General features: G+C 35.8%; 2 protein-coding genes and 3 non-coding genes across 5 annotated transcripts; 4 read left to right on the plus strand and 1 right to left on the minus strand.

Moving 5' to 3' along the window:
* Positions 1 to 784: 784 nt before the first annotated feature.
* LOC113362308 lies at positions 785 to 905 on the plus strand. Its single transcript, XR_003365685.1, has one exon. It is a non-coding gene; the product is annotated as a U5 spliceosomal RNA (small nuclear RNA).
* Positions 906 to 2,204: 1,299 nt separating this feature from the next.
* LOC113359389 lies at positions 2,205 to 3,407 on the plus strand. Its single transcript, XM_026603032.1, has one exon. The coding sequence runs from the start codon at positions 2,205 to 2,207 to the stop codon at positions 3,405 to 3,407; it is 1,203 nt and encodes a 400-aa protein (XP_026458817.1).
* A 1,376-nt stretch (positions 3,408 to 4,783) lies between these two features.
* LOC113362317 lies at positions 4,784 to 4,903 on the plus strand. The gene has a single exon (XR_003365692.1). It is a non-coding gene; the product is annotated as a U5 spliceosomal RNA (small nuclear RNA).
* Positions 4,904 to 6,245: 1,342 nt separating this feature from the next.
* On the plus strand, positions 6,246 to 6,401 carry LOC113362288. The gene has a single exon (XR_003365678.1). It is a non-coding gene; the product is annotated as a U4 spliceosomal RNA (small nuclear RNA).
* A 31-nt stretch (positions 6,402 to 6,432) lies between these two features.
* LOC113356054 (4,5-DOPA dioxygenase extradiol-like) lies at positions 6,433 to 11,274 on the minus strand. The gene is made up of 6 exons (XM_026599067.1): positions 11,142 to 11,274; positions 10,476 to 10,616; positions 9,129 to 9,267; positions 8,441 to 8,843; positions 7,239 to 7,609; positions 6,433 to 6,840 (listed from the first exon to the last, which is right to left on the minus strand). The coding sequence occupies exons 4-6, from the start codon at positions 8,663 to 8,665 to the stop codon at positions 6,648 to 6,650; spliced, it is 789 nt and encodes a 262-aa protein (XP_026454852.1). The 5' UTR covers positions 8,666 to 8,843; positions 9,129 to 9,267; positions 10,476 to 10,616; positions 11,142 to 11,274; the 3' UTR covers positions 6,433 to 6,647.
* Positions 11,275 to 14,993: the final 3,719 nt, after the last annotated feature.

The raw sequence follows: 14,993 nt of genomic DNA on the forward strand, positions 1-14,993 counted from the left end.
CGTGGACGTATGTAATCATATCGAACCACGTATATCCGTGTGCCTATGTTTACTTGTGTACCTTTACTTCGTGTTAAACCATCTTCTACTTCGTTGGATGTAGTGTGTGGTTTTATGCCACTACAGGTATAATAAGCACTATGTGGATAGGTTCCCATAATCTTTCTCAGACTCCTGAAGAAAGCGTGCAACCTTTGAGCTCACTCTTTTTTGCATCATTTTCATTTTTATTTTGTTTTCTATGGCTATGGACAAATCCAGAACTAGTCAAGTTAGTTAAAGAATGAACAAAATTAAAAAAGAAGAAAGTATTTTTTGTTTTGTGTGACCAAATCCAGATTTAGTTAAGTTACAAATGAACAAAAATCAAAGAGAAACGGAGGAGGAGTTCTTCTCTTACTTGAGAGTAGGATGGTTTTCAACAAGACATGATCCTTAGCTTGGTCGGAAAGGGAAAACTGTGTAGATGGAGTGGGTGTGGGGATGATTCTAGTCTTCTTACTAAATGGTTTCACTAGTTGTAATTCTGAACTACGCAACTTGAATAGGCCCTTTTGTTCATTTTGTTAGTTGTAGGTTCTATTTTGAAGGACAAATGAGACTGAAGCTGGTAATGTTGATGATGATTTTGACCATGTCGATAGATTTTTGCACCATCAGAACAAAAACAACAATTGAGAGTAAAAAGGATTCCTTGGAATTAGCCCCACATGTATCAGGAAGCACAAGTCTACTCAAAATGCTCTGTACATAACTAGCACTTCGTTCTAGCAAATGAATCACGCAGCCGTGCGGCGAGCACAAAGCGAACTATTCTTTCGCCTTTTACTAAAGAATACCGTGTACTTGCCGTTTATAAGCGGCATACGCCTATTTTTGGAGGGTTTTCTCTTTTTAAGAGGAACCCAACAATTTTCGAATCCAAATGATTCGCTTTCAAGGCTTTTTTCCCTTAGCATACATTGACAAACTAGATGGCGAGGGCCTAAGTCTTCTGATGGCTCTGCGTCCTGCATTACAAACACAAACTGATCAGGACGAAGCTACTTCTTTGGCGGCCAAGGGTGGTCACCTCCACCCTGAAATTCTACAATCCTTAGCTAAATCTCTAATAGAGATTCTCTATAGGTTTTGTAATTAATGGCCACTCCTAAGTAAAGTTTCTGGCTGCGTCCAGTGAAGGTGTTGCAAAGATTTGCTTCTATCCAGATGGTGAGGTGTTTGTGATGTTAGTCATAACACTAGCAGGGACGGATCCAAGAGTCGACTTAAATTCATTTTGACCTGGGCAAAAGGCTATAGCCAACCCTAAAAAAATTCATTTTGATTTTTTCTACACTGACGGACCAGAGGGCTAAAGCCCGGGTTAGCCCTCTCACAGGTCCGTCCCTGAACACTAGGATATATGTACAAAATTATTCAATTTATTAACTCTTTCCAGCAAAAATTTGCAGTTCATTATAAAAGAAATCAGCTGAAATCCTATCAAAACACACACACACACTTGTAGTATAGATCAATAGATTATAGATAGATAACATTTGTGGCTATTCATTAGCATCTAAAATTTTACCTGAACCCTCAGCTTTGTTCAGAAACAAAAAGAACAATAATCGTTTTTGCACCGGACGGGAATCCAAGCTTCGGTCCATACTTTAGCAGGGTACTATTCTACCAGAATCAAAAATACTAGACACAAAAAGGTATCACATGATAATATAGGATTCACAGTCACGGATGATAATATAGGTAACACAAAAATACTAGACACAAAAAGGTAACGACCGTCCACGACAACTTATTGGATGGAAAAAGGTATGTGTACCTAAAAGATTTGGAGTTCTAGGTCTTAAAAATTTAACCAATTACAATTTAGTTCTTCTTGCGAAATCGGCCTGGCAATTATTTCATAACCAAGATGCTATTTCGGCAAAATTGTTGAAAGGTAAATACTTCCCTCATATTGATCTGTTATTCTTCCCTCCACCGAAAACTAACAATTCAAGTTGGGTATGGCAAAGTATATGTGTTGGGCTTGAAATTGTTCTTAGAAATGCAAAATGGCAAGTAGGTAATGGTACTCGAATCAATATCTGGACTGCCAATTGGATTCCTTCCATGTAGACTGCATTTCAAGATTGGAGTGATCTGAATACAAGTAATATTCAATGGGTTTCAGAACTAATTGATCCTCTCACTCAGCAATGGAATATTCCGCTTCTTCGCCATTATTTTCTACAGACCAGGTGAACTCTATTCTCACTATTCCTTTGCAATTAGATCAGGAAGATAAGTTGGTCTGTCCTTTTACTAGTACTGGCATGTTTACAACTGCTTCAGCATACAAGATGCTTTGGGAAAAGGTTTTGCATATGGACATTTCAATGGGTTTATCTCAGCAATTTTGGTTAGCATTCTGGAAATTAAAAGTTTCATACAAGTTTCAAATTTTTATGTGGAAAGGAATACATGATGCTATACCTGTGAAAGCTCGCATTTTTAGGCACCTGAATGCTGATGATCAAATATGTGTTCTGTGTAGTATGAATCAAACTGAAGATCTGGACCATTTGCTACTGCATTGCTCCTTCGCTCAAGCTATATGGCAGACTTTTTTTCCTAATCAGTTCGTTTCCATTGTGCAGCATCCCTCGGTTCTCTCCTGGATTCAGACTTGGCAGCTTAAGGGTTCGAATATAACTATCAAACATACACCTCTAGTTGTACACTTAGCTCTCTGTATAATGCACTTCATTTGGAAAAATAGATGCAGGGCTGTTTTTAGCAATATAACACCCAACCATCACACTGTCATACATCAGATAAACTCTTACAGGGAACAACATCATTTAGATACCTCATTTGTTGCTCATGGTCATTATCATTTACAGAACTACATCTTACATGTGCCTTGGGTTCCTCCTCCTATACAGTTCTTAAAGATAAATGTTGATGCTTCATATAACTCTGAATCTTTGTTAGCTGGTATTGGTATTATAACTAGAAATTCTACAGGGGCCTATGTCATGGGAAGGGAAACATTGAAAAAAGCTATAAATGTTGAGCAAGTTGAAGCCTGGGCTATGTTAGAGGCTATGCAAATAGCAGCTTCAAATGGCTGGTCTAATGTCATTTTTGAAACAGACAATCCGAGTATCAGTAACTTTTTACAACATCAAACTAGTCTTTGTCAGTGGCAATGTTTACCTCTTCTTAAAAATTGTGTTAATATATGTAATGGTTATACTGTGTGGTCTTGTGAGTTTGTTTACAAGTCTTGTAATAAAGTTGCAGATGCTTTACCAAAGGCATCTCGAAAACAGAATTTATGTCGGGAGTGGTGGGGTTATCCACCTGATTTAGTAATTCCTTACATAAATCATGATGTAAAAAATATGTTTATATAATATAAAGTTTGTCTTTGGTTAAAAAAACGGGGTGTTGAATAGTGATGCACGACTCCCGAGCCATGACCGGCTGACCGTTTTCCACAGTTCTTTATACTTCGGATAACTAATTTATTTTTATTTTATGTTCCCTTTGTCAAGTGATATACTTCTTCAGGTGATATACCGGTTAACTCTCCTCGTTTCTTTATCGGATTCAAGTTTCCGATATCACAAACCCAAGATAGACTTTCCAAGAATGAAGTTGAAGTTTCACTTTAGAAAAAGAGAGACAAGCAGTGATTTAAGATATATCAAGAATTTGTATGTGAATAAGAATGGAACTTGGAGAAAATGTATCGGAAAACAAGACCTGGATAATTCAATTAAAACAGATAGTTAATCATAAACATTACAATACTTGTTGACCTTGTACAACATTGGATTCAACACAATTAAGTTTAAAAAACGTAGCTTCATTAAGTTGGAAGAATATCCGCTAATAAAATGAAATTCCTACTGATAAAATGGACTCCACCCTAAAGAAGCTGAAGCAAGCCGAACTACATAAGTTACTTAAGAAAATTCTAACTTCTTTCTTATATGGTTTGACAAGAATAAGAAAAAACGAGATTTAGGAGATTGAACGCAACCTGGTAAAGATCTGTATAGTCCCATATTGTTGATTCAGAAAGAGATCTATATCCTTAAATATGTCCTGCAATCAAGTAACTACCGAGCAATGATATAACAAGCGCAATGTGGAAAGGGTTCCCATAATTTCTGAGACTCCTGCAGAGAACGTGCAACCTATGAGCTCACTTTTTTTTGCAACATTTTTCTTTTGTTTTCTATGGCCAAATCTAGAAGAAAGTGTTTTTTCAGTTTCGTTTTTGTTTTCTATGACCAAATCCAGAAAACAAAAATCAAAAAGAAATGAACAAAAATCATTTTTCTTTTGTTTAGTCAAGTTACAAATGAACAAAAATCAAAAAGAAATGAACGGAGGAGTTTTCTCTTACCTGAGAGTAGGATGGTTTTCAACAAGACAGTATTCTTAGCTTGGTCAGAAAGGGAAAACTGAGTAGATGGAGTGGGTGTGGGGATGATTTACTAAATGGTTTCACTAGTTGTAATTCTGAACTGCCCAACTTGAATCGGCCCTTTTGTTCATTTTGTTAGTTGTAGGTTTTATTTTGAAGGACAAATGAGACTGAAGCTGATAATGTTGATGATGATTTTGACCATGTCGATAGCTTTTTGCACCGTCAGAACAAAAACAGCAATTGAGAGTAAAAAGGATTCCTTGGAATTAGTACCACACGTATCAGGAAGCATAAGTCTACTCAAAATGCTCTGTACATAACTAGCACTTCGTTCTAGCAAATGAATCACGCATCCGTGAGGTAAGCACAAAGCCAACTATTCTTTCGCCTTTTACTAAAGAATACCGTGTGCTTGCCGTTTATAAGCGGCATACGCCTATTTTTGGAGGGTTTTCTCTTTTCAAGAGGAACCCAACAATCTTCAAAAGGCTTTGCCTCTTCTTGAATCCTATTGGATCCTCTCCACTGGAATTTTAATCTAGGTTAAAAGGAAAGTGAAGTTCCATTTCTTTTAATCTGCCAAATGAAAATCAAACTTTGGTCTGTTGTGATGGGTGCAGCAGGATATTGTTTCATTTGCACAAACCATAAAGGTGGTTATATATATATGCAAAGTCTCGAGGATTGGGTACTGCAACAAATTTTCTGGCTAAAGTCATGGCATTTATTTGTGTTACAGAGGAGTTTAATTTGTCAGCGGATAAACTAGCTAGAAGAGGTGCAGCTTTGGCTAGAGGGGAGGAAGTTGTGCATATTGATAGACCATCCTTTTTGGTTAGTCTGGAGTCTCCTCACCAAAAAAAAAAAATTCAATGTAGCTGATTTTGTTTAACTTGTAAGGTAAGGTGCTCCAATTAGGTTCTTTTTGCTTTTGCTGCCCCTTTTTCGGGTGGCTCCAAAACTGTAGAAGTTCAGGTTCATTTTGCTTTATTGATGAGCAAAAAAAAGATAACTGGAAGATTTGATGATTCTCTTAAAGATGATGATGAAAATACTGCTGATTGAGAGAGATCACTGAAAGAGTCAGGACTGGTGGTTGAAATACGCCAGGAAAAGGATAGTGCTTTACTGATATCATTGTCCTGGTTCCGTGACGCGATCTACTTGCTAAGCAGTCTTCCATTATATCAAGATTTATACATGGATTCGAGGACCTGTTTTTGGGTGTTGGCAGAGATAAAGACAGGTCAGTTAAATGTAGTGGCTGGTAACAGATTCTGGCCACTTGTTCCGCTCTTGTAACCCAATCGACACTAATATTTCTGTTCAAATACATGTACTTTGGCAAATCTGGATTATGCGAAATGCTGTGGTTTTTCAGAATCAAGTTTTCAATTCTCACTTCGTTCTACAACAGGCATTTCACAAGGCTACAGAATATATCTCTATAACTGCTGTTCCTCCAAATCAGACTTTGTAAACTCAAATACTGATTTGACGGCGCCTCTAATTAAAAAAGAACGATATATGCAACTAAACGTCATAAGTATGCAATCTAGTAACTCTTTCTCACCAAAAACTTGCAGACACATCATCTTTACTTTCTCCCTTCACATTCCCATTGGAGATGTTTTTTTGCTTAAATCCTTAAAAATCCTATGCGCCGTACTAGTTAGGGAGTACTTTAAGCTGTGCTAGCTGTTTTTGGCCGTAGTGGCTAGTGTAACGAATAATTAGTCCCACATAGCTCAATCAGAGTAAGGGATGCGAATGAAAAGACTATAAAGTGCTGGTGATGCTATCGTTTGTAGGCATCTTTGCGCTTGGGGCAATGACGCAGCTAATGAGGTATTAACCGAGGCGCGTCAATTGCTGGTTGAAAACTATTTCCAAACCCCCTCTTCGGCCTTAGGTCTCCTAGGGCCGTTGAGAATTTCTGGAAGGGCTCCCTCTAATCAAGGGTAAAGCCCTACAAAACTTAAAACCAATATTTTGCAAGATTTTGAAAAGGAGAACTCTGAAATCAAGGCTTGCCTGTAACCAATATTGTATATATCTGTTCAGATACAGTATTATTGTAGTTTGTAGGTGAACTGTGAAGGATCATATACCAATGAACTGTGAACTCTCAAGTCACAAAATCAAACATAGCAGTCATACAAGTACTTGAAAAATAGGTACCAGAAAAGACAGAAATCTCATAAGCACAGTTGCATCATGGCGTGGTTTTAAAACGATAAGAGGCATATGAAAGGGCTCCTTCCCGCCAACTGTGATGGACTAGTTCAGCGTTTGCTTCTTCCCCAGCTGCCCCCAGAGCGACGTGCAGTGGGTAGAAATGTTCAGGCCATGGATGCACCATTTTGGCCCTAGGCGCTTTCTCTTCATAATGATTTATGTCTTCATGTCTGTAAGATTAAAGATAAAATAAAGCAATGAAAAGCCTATTCTTATATAGCACCTATTCACGGTAGGGGTTCCAAATTTTAGTTGTGTTCTTCCGGTCATTGAACTACTTGGATCAGAGGAGCCTTTTAAAAGTAGTCATTATTCAAAATTGGTAGAGATGATTGGCTGCAGTAGTGCTCGGTTCTTTTTTGCTACTGGTTCTTCATTTTATACCAAGTTTTGCTAATAAGCACTAAATCATCAGCAAAAAACAAGAGTAGATCTTTACAGAAGTGACACATTTTTTACAGGAAAACTGGTTCTGATTTGTTCTCGTGTAAATGGTGCCCAATTATGCAACAGGTATAGGAATGTAACAAAATCAAGTATTTATAGAAGCAAGTAAATGTGATGTTACCTGCCAGCTAGAAGACATTCTTTTAGCCATGTATCGAAATCTTCTGCCCATGATGGAACAGGAGTATTCTCTCTTCCGAGAGCACTTAAGTTATGGGTTGCACTACCAGACCCAATTATAAGGACCCCTTCATCTCTAAGAGGGGCTAGTGCCTTTCCCATGTTGTAGTGATGAGTTCCATCTAATTGTGTCTGAACCGAAAGTTGACACACTGGGATATCAGCCTCAGGATACATGAGATGGAGTGGGATCCAAGAACCGTGATCGAGCCCACGAGTTTTATCTTCTTTGACTCGTTGAAAGCCAGAACTGGTCAGCAGTTCCTTAACCCGCTTTGCTAACCTCGGGGCACCTGGTGCAGGGTACTTGAGCTGAAAAAAGTTGGACAAATCAGAGAGATCAATTATGATCCGGTAATTGATATATGAAAAACCAGATTATTGACTGATTCATGAGCCATTGAGCAATGGGGAGCAGCAATGTGTTGAGAATTTAATCACAAAATTTGAAACATCTAGCATTTTCGCTATCTCTAAATGACCCAACCCTTGGAGCCAAAATGTACAGATTGCACCAAAACACCTGGCCAGCACTACTATGACTGATATTGAACAAGGAAAAATAATCAAACGACCCTTTTCATGGGCCACCGGTGGGACTCCGACCAATGTACACCTATTGCAAGAGATAAGTTAAACAAACAAGAGATTGACTTACGTAACTGCTGCTGTCATCTTGACAACGTTCTAGATTATTTTTGACAATGACATTTTGTAGGTGTACACAATAGAAAATCTAGAATGATTACAGCATTCACTAGATAATGTTTTAAATGAAAACTTTTCTTTCCCTTTTCTTTCCCTTTTCTGAAAGGTGGTTAACTGTCACTGGTCAGTCAGACTTACAGTTCATTGTTTTAAATGAAAACTTTTCCTATCTACTGCTTCAACAATTACTAGCCAATCTGACTCGTGTCTGAATCAACAACATAAATTCTGACTCAAATTTCAGTGCTTGAATTCCATCCCACATTCCAAAATTCAGATATGAAACACAGAATTGGTAAGAAATATTTTGGTTTCCTGGAAAAGGGTGTTTCTGAATTTTTATATATGATTAGTCGGATGGAAATTAGATGGTTTAAGCAGAAAAGAAAACAAAAAAAAATCAAATTTTTGAAAGGGGAGAAAGAGCAGTAGTACCTGATAGAGAGGTTTAGGAAACCCATAGAAGTCATAAATAGTAGAGTTGTGATCAACAACATTAACAGTTGGATCTGCAGTTTCCCAATGAGCTGAAATCACCAGAATAGAGCTTGGTTTATGTTGATGAATTCTCTGTTGCCATGATTTTAAGAAAGATCTTGCTGGCATATCTTCTTCTACTGCAAGCATCGGAGATCCATGGGATATGAAATACGTATCCATCTTCTTCTTTGGTTGATACACAAATAAAAAAAAATAAAAAAAAGGCTCCTCTTTGTTTCTGTTAGTTCTCGTTTTGACTTCTGCTGCTACTCTCTACCAACTATCTTCCCTTTAGCAGTGAATTGATCGCAATGGTTGATGCTAGTGGTGTAACCACACCGAATAATGCCACATTAGGCTGCATATAGGAAGGAACATAGATTTAGTTGATAGACCCCACCAAGTTGGAAAATCAATAGTAGATAAAAAAAATCATTTGTGCACTACAGGATACTACTGTTTTCAAGTAGATAATCTAGTCATTTCTTTACAAATTAAGTTAACGAGTTGCACAAAGTTCCTGAAACGCAAGGTATGTCTTCATAACTGAAAGATTGTAACGACGCCCTGTTTTATCTATCTATGCTGATAAACTACTTGCAAAAGAATAACTGTTCATTTAGTTGAGGGGAAGTCAACATACATCTGCATGGTGATCCAACAAAACTTTAAAGCATCAATCTGGCCAAGGAGAGCAGCATATGAAAGGGCTGTACCAGATCTAGTCGCAACATCAATGCGGATACCTTTCGATAGTAACAGTGTCTGTATCTCTCTATCTCCTGCAGATAAAGCGGCATATGATACAAATGCAGAAAACAAGAAAATCCAAATGCAAAAAAAGATTATCTAAGAGATGAGCTACGTTTTTATGTAATTTTGGGATAAAGAAGCAGCAACATGGAAGAAGTCTACACTGCTCTAGTTAGACCAAGCACCAAGGTGAAGTATTTTACTATATCTCAAGGTTCACTATAAGAGGTTCCAACACATTAGCGTTCGAGTATACATCTAACTTTTTTAAAGTAGATATGCATGTAGTAAGTGTTTGCCTATATGTGGCATGTAAGTTGTATGCCTCAATCTTCCAATGCTCCTGAAAACTCCAAACATTAAAAATTTCTCAAAAAACTAACTTATGGAGGATAAAAACGCTACGAGAAAGTTCATCTAAGCCTTAACCAAGTATGCTCATCTAATGCAGAATAAAGTCCCCACAGCAAGAGATTTTTTGCAAAGAAAGCTAAAACCCAAGGATCTGGATAAACTAATTGACATTACCAGTAAAGATCAGAAATATTTATATTGAACCGGGATATACACACAAAATAAGGAACACAATTTTCTTTACATGCAGTACCTTCCAAAGAAATCGGTCAGTTCTAACATAAAATTTTGCTTAGACCAGTTAAGAATGGATATTTTTCCTACCAGGCATATTTTACTTGTATGCTAACCATAAACCAGTTACAAGGGTTTATACAGAAAAATGATTTCCTTGGGATTGACAGTAAGGTAGACAGTTAAAGTATTACATGCTCCCAAAAATACAATTGATGGATCGCTTGAAAGCATAGCATTAGCTAAGGCAAAAATGAAAGAATGGACGCCTTTGTTGATGGTTTTGCTGGATACATATCGGTTGCATAACATTAGAGTGTAAACTAAAATAGCAGAGAAAGTTTGAATGTTAAAATAATAAGCTAGGAATGGGCTTTCTCTGCCCGCTAATCTAATCTTTGCACATCGCTATCTATAAATAGATAGCAGACCCCAGTAACGGCAATAGATAGCAGATCCCACTAACGGCACATATCAAAATTTAGTGTCACTGCGTCTAAAATCTAAACTACCATTGCTTACACTTGCTAAAGATTAAGTGGAAAATATAAACAAGTGCAGGCACACAAACATACATAGATATACAGAAAACAGGTAGATTTATAAGAATGCACAAGTTCTGTTCTTAGGTTAAAGATATGTGAGGTACCTCCCAATACAGCATAATGCAAAGGAGTATTAGTTGTACAATCTGGATCAGTTGATCCATCAGGATTGGCGCCCTGCTCGAGAAGATACTCTACAGTGTTAAGATGTCCCTTAACAGCTCCATATGATAAGGGAGTTACACCTGAAAAACAAAAACAACAATAAGATAAATATTTATTTCAGTTGAAGAGGTTTCCCTTTATGTTTCCCGCAGATAGTTGGGGAAAATAGCAAACCTAACTGATCAAACAATTTATCCAAGTTCCATTTCAGCCCCCTAAACTATGTTTGTTCAGGCACAACATGGAAAGTATTCAAGTTATGTGACATCCTTCTAAAGAAGGCCACCACGAATCAAAAGGCGAACAAATAGCTCATGGTGAGATAATCAACCCCAAAAAAGACAATTAACAAGCAGAGAATTTACAGTAAGCGACTTAAGATCTTTGACGAAGTGCTTGAATTTGTATTGTACAAGCAAACAACTTCAGCAAGATCCACCACATCTTGTTGACAACCAGTATCATAGTTATCAGAATTACCCTAACAACAGCTAGATGCCTAAATTCATGGTAATGAAGCAAATAGTGAAATCTCAAATCTGCTGTCTAGGCATCTATTCTCTATGAAAACAAAATCAGGAAGAACGAACTAAATAATTCATTACCTGCGTCATCCTTAACATCAACATCAAGTTTCAACTCTTCAAGCAAGTAACTACAAACATTCACTCTTCCTCCAGCAGCAGCAGCAAAAGCAAGAGATCCTCTTCCATCTCCATCCACAAGACGTTGGATGGTCTTTGCTATGTTGGTATCTTGCAACAATTGAAGAAACGTCAGATGTATCAAACAATAAATATAAAGAACAGTATCAAACAACTCTACCACGAACAAATTGATGAGGACAGAATCACAGGTTCAACAAGCTGTCCTTAACACATTAGTTCGCGGGTATACTCTGAAGTAATGCTAAACCCCAACGTGCGAAGATGTGTCCAGGATAAGACTGCCCGATATAACTTGAGTTAACACAACGCAAGTTACCCACTCTTGAACTCAGCAACAGGGATGGAAGCAAAACGCCGCACAAAATATAAGAAGAAGAAAAGTAGACCTAGAGATAGTCGCTGCTTGTGTGTTTTTAAAACAGAATTTCGAGTCATATTTATAGGATGAGATACTTGCAAATCAAGTTAGGTTTTTTGTTTTCTTCAAAAACAAGTAAAACTGTAAAAGGAATTCCCACAAATAAAACTCTTAAAAAATAATTTGGAATTAAATTCCTAAAGAAAAAATTCTCCCAAAAATAAATCCGTGTAGGAAAGGGACTTGGTGCATGGTATACGCGTATATCGCATGGGTCAAAATATGTATTTTTGACAATTCGATATTTCGAGTTAGTAGAGATGAGATACTTGCAAATCAAGTTAGGTTTTTGTTCTTCTAAAACAAGTAAAACTCGAAAAGGAATTCCCACAAATAAAACTTTAAAAAAATAATTTTGGAATTAAATTCCTAAGAAAAAATTCTCCCAAAAATAAATCCGTGTAGGAAAGAAAGGGGACTGGTCCATGGTATACGCGTATATCGCATGGGTCAAAATATGTATTTTTGACAATTTCGAGTCATATTTATAGGATGAGATACTTGCAAATCAAGTTAGGTTTTTTGTTTCTTCAAAAACAAGTAAAACTCGTAAAAGGAATTTCCCACAAATAAAACTCTTAAAAATAATTTTGGAATTAAATTCCTAAAGAAAAAATTCTCCCAAAAATAAATCCGTGTAGGAAAGGGACTTGGTGCATGGTATACGCGTATATCGCATGGGTCAAAATATGTATTTTTGACAATTTCGAGTCATATTTATAGGATGAGATACTTGCAAATCAAGTTAGGTTTTTTTTTTTCTTCAAAAACAAGTAAAACTCGTAAAAGGAATTTCCCACAAATAAAACTCTTAAAAAATAATTTTGGAATTAAATTCCTAAAGAAAAAATTCTCCCAAAAAAAATCCGTGTAGGAAAGGGACTTGGTGCATGGTATACGCGTATATCGCATGGGTCAAAATATGTATTTTTGACAATTTCGAGTCATATTTATAGATGAGATACTTGCAAATCAAGTTAGGTTTTTTGTTTTCTTCAAAACAAGTAAAACTCGTAAAAGGAATTTCCCACAAATAAAACTCTTAAAAAATAATTTTGGAATTAAATTCCTAAAGAAAAAATTCTCCAAAAATAAATCCGTGTAGGAAAGGGACTTGGTGCATGGTATACGCGTATATCGCATGGGTCAAAATATGTATTTTTGACAATTTCGAGTCATATTTATAGGATGAGATACTTGCAAATCAAGTTAGGTTTTTTGTTTTCTTCAAAAACAAGTAAAACTCGTAAAAGGAATTTCCCACAAATAAAACTCTTAAAAAATAATTTTGGAATTAAATTCCTAAAGAAAAAATTCTCCCAAAAATAAATCCGTGTAGGAAAGGGACTTGGTGCATGGTATACGCGTATATCGCATGGGTCAAAATATGTATTTTTGACAATTTCGAGTCATATTTATAGGATGAGATACTTGCAAATCAAGTTAGGTTTTTTGTTTTCTTCAAAAACAAGTAAAACTCGTAAAAGGAATTTCCCACAAATAAAACTCTTAAAAAATAATTTTGGAATTAAATTCCTAAAGAAAAAATTCTCCCAAAAATAAATCCGTATAGGAAAGGGACTTGGTGCATGGTATACGCGTATATCGCATGGGTCAAAATATGTATTTTTGACAATTTCGAGTCATATTTATAGGATGAGATACTTGCAAATCAAGTTAGGTTTTTTGTTTTCTTCAAAAACAAGTAAAACTCGTAAAAGGAATTTCCCACAAATAAAACTCTTAAAAAATAATTTTGGAATTAAATTCCTAAAGAAAAAATTCTCCCAAAAATAAATCCGTGTAGGAAAGGGACTTGGTGCATGGTATACGCGTATATCGCATGGGTCAAAATATGTATTTTTGACAATTTCGAGTCATATTTATAGGATGAGATACTTGCAAATCAAGTTAGGTTTTTTGTTTTCTTCAAAAACAAGTAAAACTCGTAAAAGGAATTTCCCACAAATAAAACTCTTAAAAAATAATTTTGGAATTAAATTCCTAAAGAAAAAATTCTCCAAAAATAAATCCGTGTAGGAAAGGGACTTGGTGCATGGTATACGCGTATATCGCATGGGTCAAAATATGTATTTTTGACAATTTCGAGTCATATTTATAGGATGAGATACTTGCAAATCAAGTTAGGTTTTTTGTTTTCTTCAAAAACAAGTAAAACTCGTAAAAGGAATTTCCCACAAATAAAACTCTTAAAAAATAATTTTGGAATTAAATTCCTAAAGAAAAAATTCTCCCAAAAATAAATCCGTAGGAAAGGGACTTGGTGCATGGTATACGCGTATATCGCATGGGTCAAAATATGTATTTTTGACAATTTCGAGTCATATTTATAGGATGAGATACTTGCAAATCAAGTTAGGTTTTTTGTTTTCTTCAAAAACAAGTAAAACTCGTAAAAGGAATTTCCCACAAATAAAACTCTTAAAAAATAATTTTGGAATTAAATTCCTAAAGAAAAAATTCTCCAAAAATAAATCCGTGTAGGAAAGGGACTTGGTGCATGGTATACGCGTATATCGCATGGGTCAAAATATGTATTTTTGACAATTTCGAGTCATATTTATAGGATGAGATACTTGCAAATCAAGTTAGGTTTTTTTTTTCTTCAAAAACAAGTAAAACTCGTAAAAGGAATTTCCCACAAATAAAACTCTTAAAAAATAATTTTGGAATTAAATTCCTAAAGAAAAAATTCTCCCAAAAATAAATCCGTAGGAAAGGGACTTGGTGCATGGTATACGCGTATATCGCATGGGTCAAAATGTATGTTTTTGACAATTTCGAGTCATATTTATAGGATGAGATACTTGCAAATCAAGTTAGGTTTTTTGTTTTCTTCAAAAACAAGTAAAACTCGTAAAAGGAATTTCCCACAAATAAAACTCTTAAAAAATAATTTTGGAATTAAATTCCTAAAGAAAAAATTCTCCAAAAATAAATCCGTATAGGAAAGGGACTTGGTGCATGGTATACGCGTATATCGCATGGGTCAAAATATGTATTTTTGACAATTTCGAGTCATATTTATAGGATGAGATACTTGCAAATCAAGTTAGGTTTTTTTGTTTTCTTCAAAAACAAGTAAAACTCGTAAAAGGAATTTCCCACAAATAAAACTCTTAAAAAATAATTTTGGAATTAAATTCCTAAAGAAAAAATTCTCCCAAAAATAAATCCGTGTAGGAAAGGGACTTGGTGCATGGTATACGCGTATATCGCATGGGTCAAAATATTATTTTTGACAATTTCGAGTCATATTTATAGGATGAGATACTTGCAAATCAAGTTAGGTTTTTTGTTTTCTTCAAAAACAAGTAAAACTCGTAAAAGGAATTTCCCACAAATAAAAC

The sequence above is a fragment of the Papaver somniferum genome, chromosome 3, assembly GCF_003573695.1.
Source record: "Papaver somniferum cultivar HN1 chromosome 3, ASM357369v1, whole genome shotgun sequence".
NCBI classification, from domain to species: domain Eukaryota; kingdom Viridiplantae; phylum Streptophyta; class Magnoliopsida; order Ranunculales; family Papaveraceae; genus Papaver; species Papaver somniferum.